Below are 2,461 nucleotides of genomic sequence, written 5' to 3'. Positions count from 1 at the left end.
ACAGCAGATTCCTCACGACGCGAAGGCGTCGCAACTTCAGCTTGAAGTGTCTGTAGCAAAGTGTCTAGTCGAGCATCGGAAGCTGCACGTTTGTACTTCTGTAAACGTGTAGGTGAAGGCTCATCGTGTTTGCTGCTACTCGGTGTGACGACGTTTTCTTCTGCGCGTTTCAAGTCTTGCCACATTTCCCTGCGCTTCCACTAGAATAGAATCTTGGAGGTTGGGAGGAGCAGATCTAGTGCTGGTAGTGAAAGAAGTTGTGCTGGTGTCGTGGTGGTCATTTACGATCTGGTGGTTCGTTTTTCTTGGCATTCATCTTGCCACATGCTCAACTTGGCATACGCGGTGCTCTATTGGCGGCTAAACGACACGCAAATCAGACAGTACCTCGTTTTCTATCATGTCGGGTTGCCCCCTGAATACTATGACATAATTGCAACGGTTCACCTGATCATGTCTTCAATTCATAGCTTGTGTATTGCATTAATGGTGGCAAGTTCACTATGGTTGCGCAACTTTGTATTCACGCCCTGGGGTACTCCTACTGCTTCGTCCCAGGCAACAAGCAAGGAGCCGATGAAAGTAATTGAAGTCCAAACAAGAACTAGTAGTCGGGACAACTCTCTGGCCCTCAAAGGAGTTCTGAGAAGTACGAGTCGGGTCAATTCAGCGATACACAGAGGAATGTCTCGATTGACCACACATATTACCAATAGATATGGAGTTTTGGGAGTCAACGGGCGATATTTTCACGTAATTTCGATGTCCCGCGAAGTTATCGAGTCTTCACTGCAGTCCATCCAAGCCCATCGGATGAGTCTGCTACTTCCGAGTATGTTACTAAACCGGTTCTACGTGGCTGGTCTCGTGCTTAACCGCTGGTCACCTGTGCTTGTTCACGTGTTTCTCTATCGACACGATGAAGCTCGGAAACGGTATGCTAGTCTAGCGAGCGATTGCGCTCTTGATCTCGTTTCTTGTATGGGTGTAAGGTGATCATAGTACTGAGCTACATTGGCCAATACACTCCTGAAAGCAGAGACTTTGGTGCGAATCCGTGGTATAACGACGACTGGGCTGCACAAGCGATTAATGAATTCCAAATGATCCTTGTGGTGTCTTGGGCGGATCTCGCTAGTCGAGTGATTTTCTCGCTTGGTTTGCTCATGACAACTACCAATATGAAGGAGTTACTGTATTCAATTCCGCGACGTGTAAATCAAGTCGTAAATTGCAAGGTCTTGTCGTTGGATATTCCTAAAACTATAAGACTGAAGGCTAGTGTCTTGCCTGTGTCTTGCCTGTGTCCCCATCGACGTCTTCGTTAGCCGAAAACGACGACGGCAACAAGAAAAAGAGCAAAGTGATATGGCGTTTTGGGAGTCTATGATGCATGGTATACATTTTCTATTCTTCACGTGGGGGTTAGTAGTGTTTAGCCTACACCTTCAGGCTTCAGTACAACCGTCGCTACAACAATGCACACTACAAGTGAGGCCGTGGGCAGTTAGACGACCGTACTGTTTTATGATATCTCTCGATTGTCATCGCCTACAAATGTCTGGCCAGTTGGACGAAGTGGACACTAAATGGCGCGAATTTGATGGCTCTACGGTGATTATGATGGTTATTAAACACTGTCCTTTGGTTGACATCCCTGATACCTTCACTGACTTCCACCAGCTCATCAGCGGTAAAGTTTATAATTCGACCATTGTCGAGTGGAGAGAATCCGCTGCAATTACAAATACGAATCACCCCGCGTTTCTATCTCTGATGCTCGTTCGGGTCAACATGACAGATGGGCAATTACCTGCAGGTTTCCAATCTTTTGACACGCCACTCAATTTGTACGACTATGAATTCTGCATCACTAATCTTCGTGAAGTTCCTGATGATCTTGACTTAAAGTGGCTCTCGGGATCGTATGTAATCCTCGAATATAGTGAATTGCAGACAGTACCATCAGCTTTGCTACGCATCATGCCACCATATTTTTCTCTAAGTGGCAACCCTATCAGTGAACTTCCTCCTGAGATCTTTGAGATCGAGGGCTTAACAGATCTAGGTATTGGCGATACGAATGTCCGACAACTTCCTCAAAATGTAACTCGTCTTTCTTCTACGCTCACATCTATCTACATCGAAAGGACGAGTATTTCCTACTTGTGGATGTGGACGCAGGAGATCCTCGGACGACGAAGTATTCGTAGAGTTCCCGAGCGATTTGTGCCAGCGGAACACCATATTGTGATGATCTGGAGAAAACATTAAACAAATCATCTGACGGTCTTAATGTGACTCTGCCCGAGGGCTATTCGTCGCAATTAATGAATCCTGTGGAGGCAAGAGTCATCTGGACGTTTGTGGACTGTGACCCCACCGTAAGTGGCTTCAGCGGACCACTCTATCCACTCGCAGCTGAGGACAAACAAAATGGACTGCATTGATGAGAAGGTGC

At 46.6% G+C, this 2,461-nt stretch overlaps 1 protein-coding gene across 1 annotated transcript; it reads left to right on the top strand.

Moving 5' to 3' along the window:
- Positions 1-813: 813 nt before the first annotated feature.
- On the top strand, positions 814-2,254 carry PITG_16230 (uncharacterized protein; the record flags this gene model as incomplete). Its single annotated transcript, XM_002897588.1, has 4 exons — positions 814-992; positions 1,037-1,214; positions 1,384-2,155; positions 2,214-2,254. 4 exons carry the CDS (start codon positions 814-816, stop codon positions 2,252-2,254), a joined length of 1,170 nt encoding a protein of 389 aa, XP_002897634.1.
- Positions 2,255-2,461: the final 207 nt, after the last annotated feature.

The sequence above is a fragment of the Phytophthora infestans genome, genomic scaffold, assembly GCF_000142945.1.
Source record: "Phytophthora infestans T30-4 supercont1.43 genomic scaffold, whole genome shotgun sequence".
Taxonomy (NCBI): Eukaryota; Oomycota; class Peronosporomycetes; order Peronosporales; family Peronosporaceae; genus Phytophthora; species Phytophthora infestans.
The sequence above is the reverse complement of the archived record's forward strand: the minus strand, read 5'-3'. Positions and strand labels throughout refer to the sequence as shown.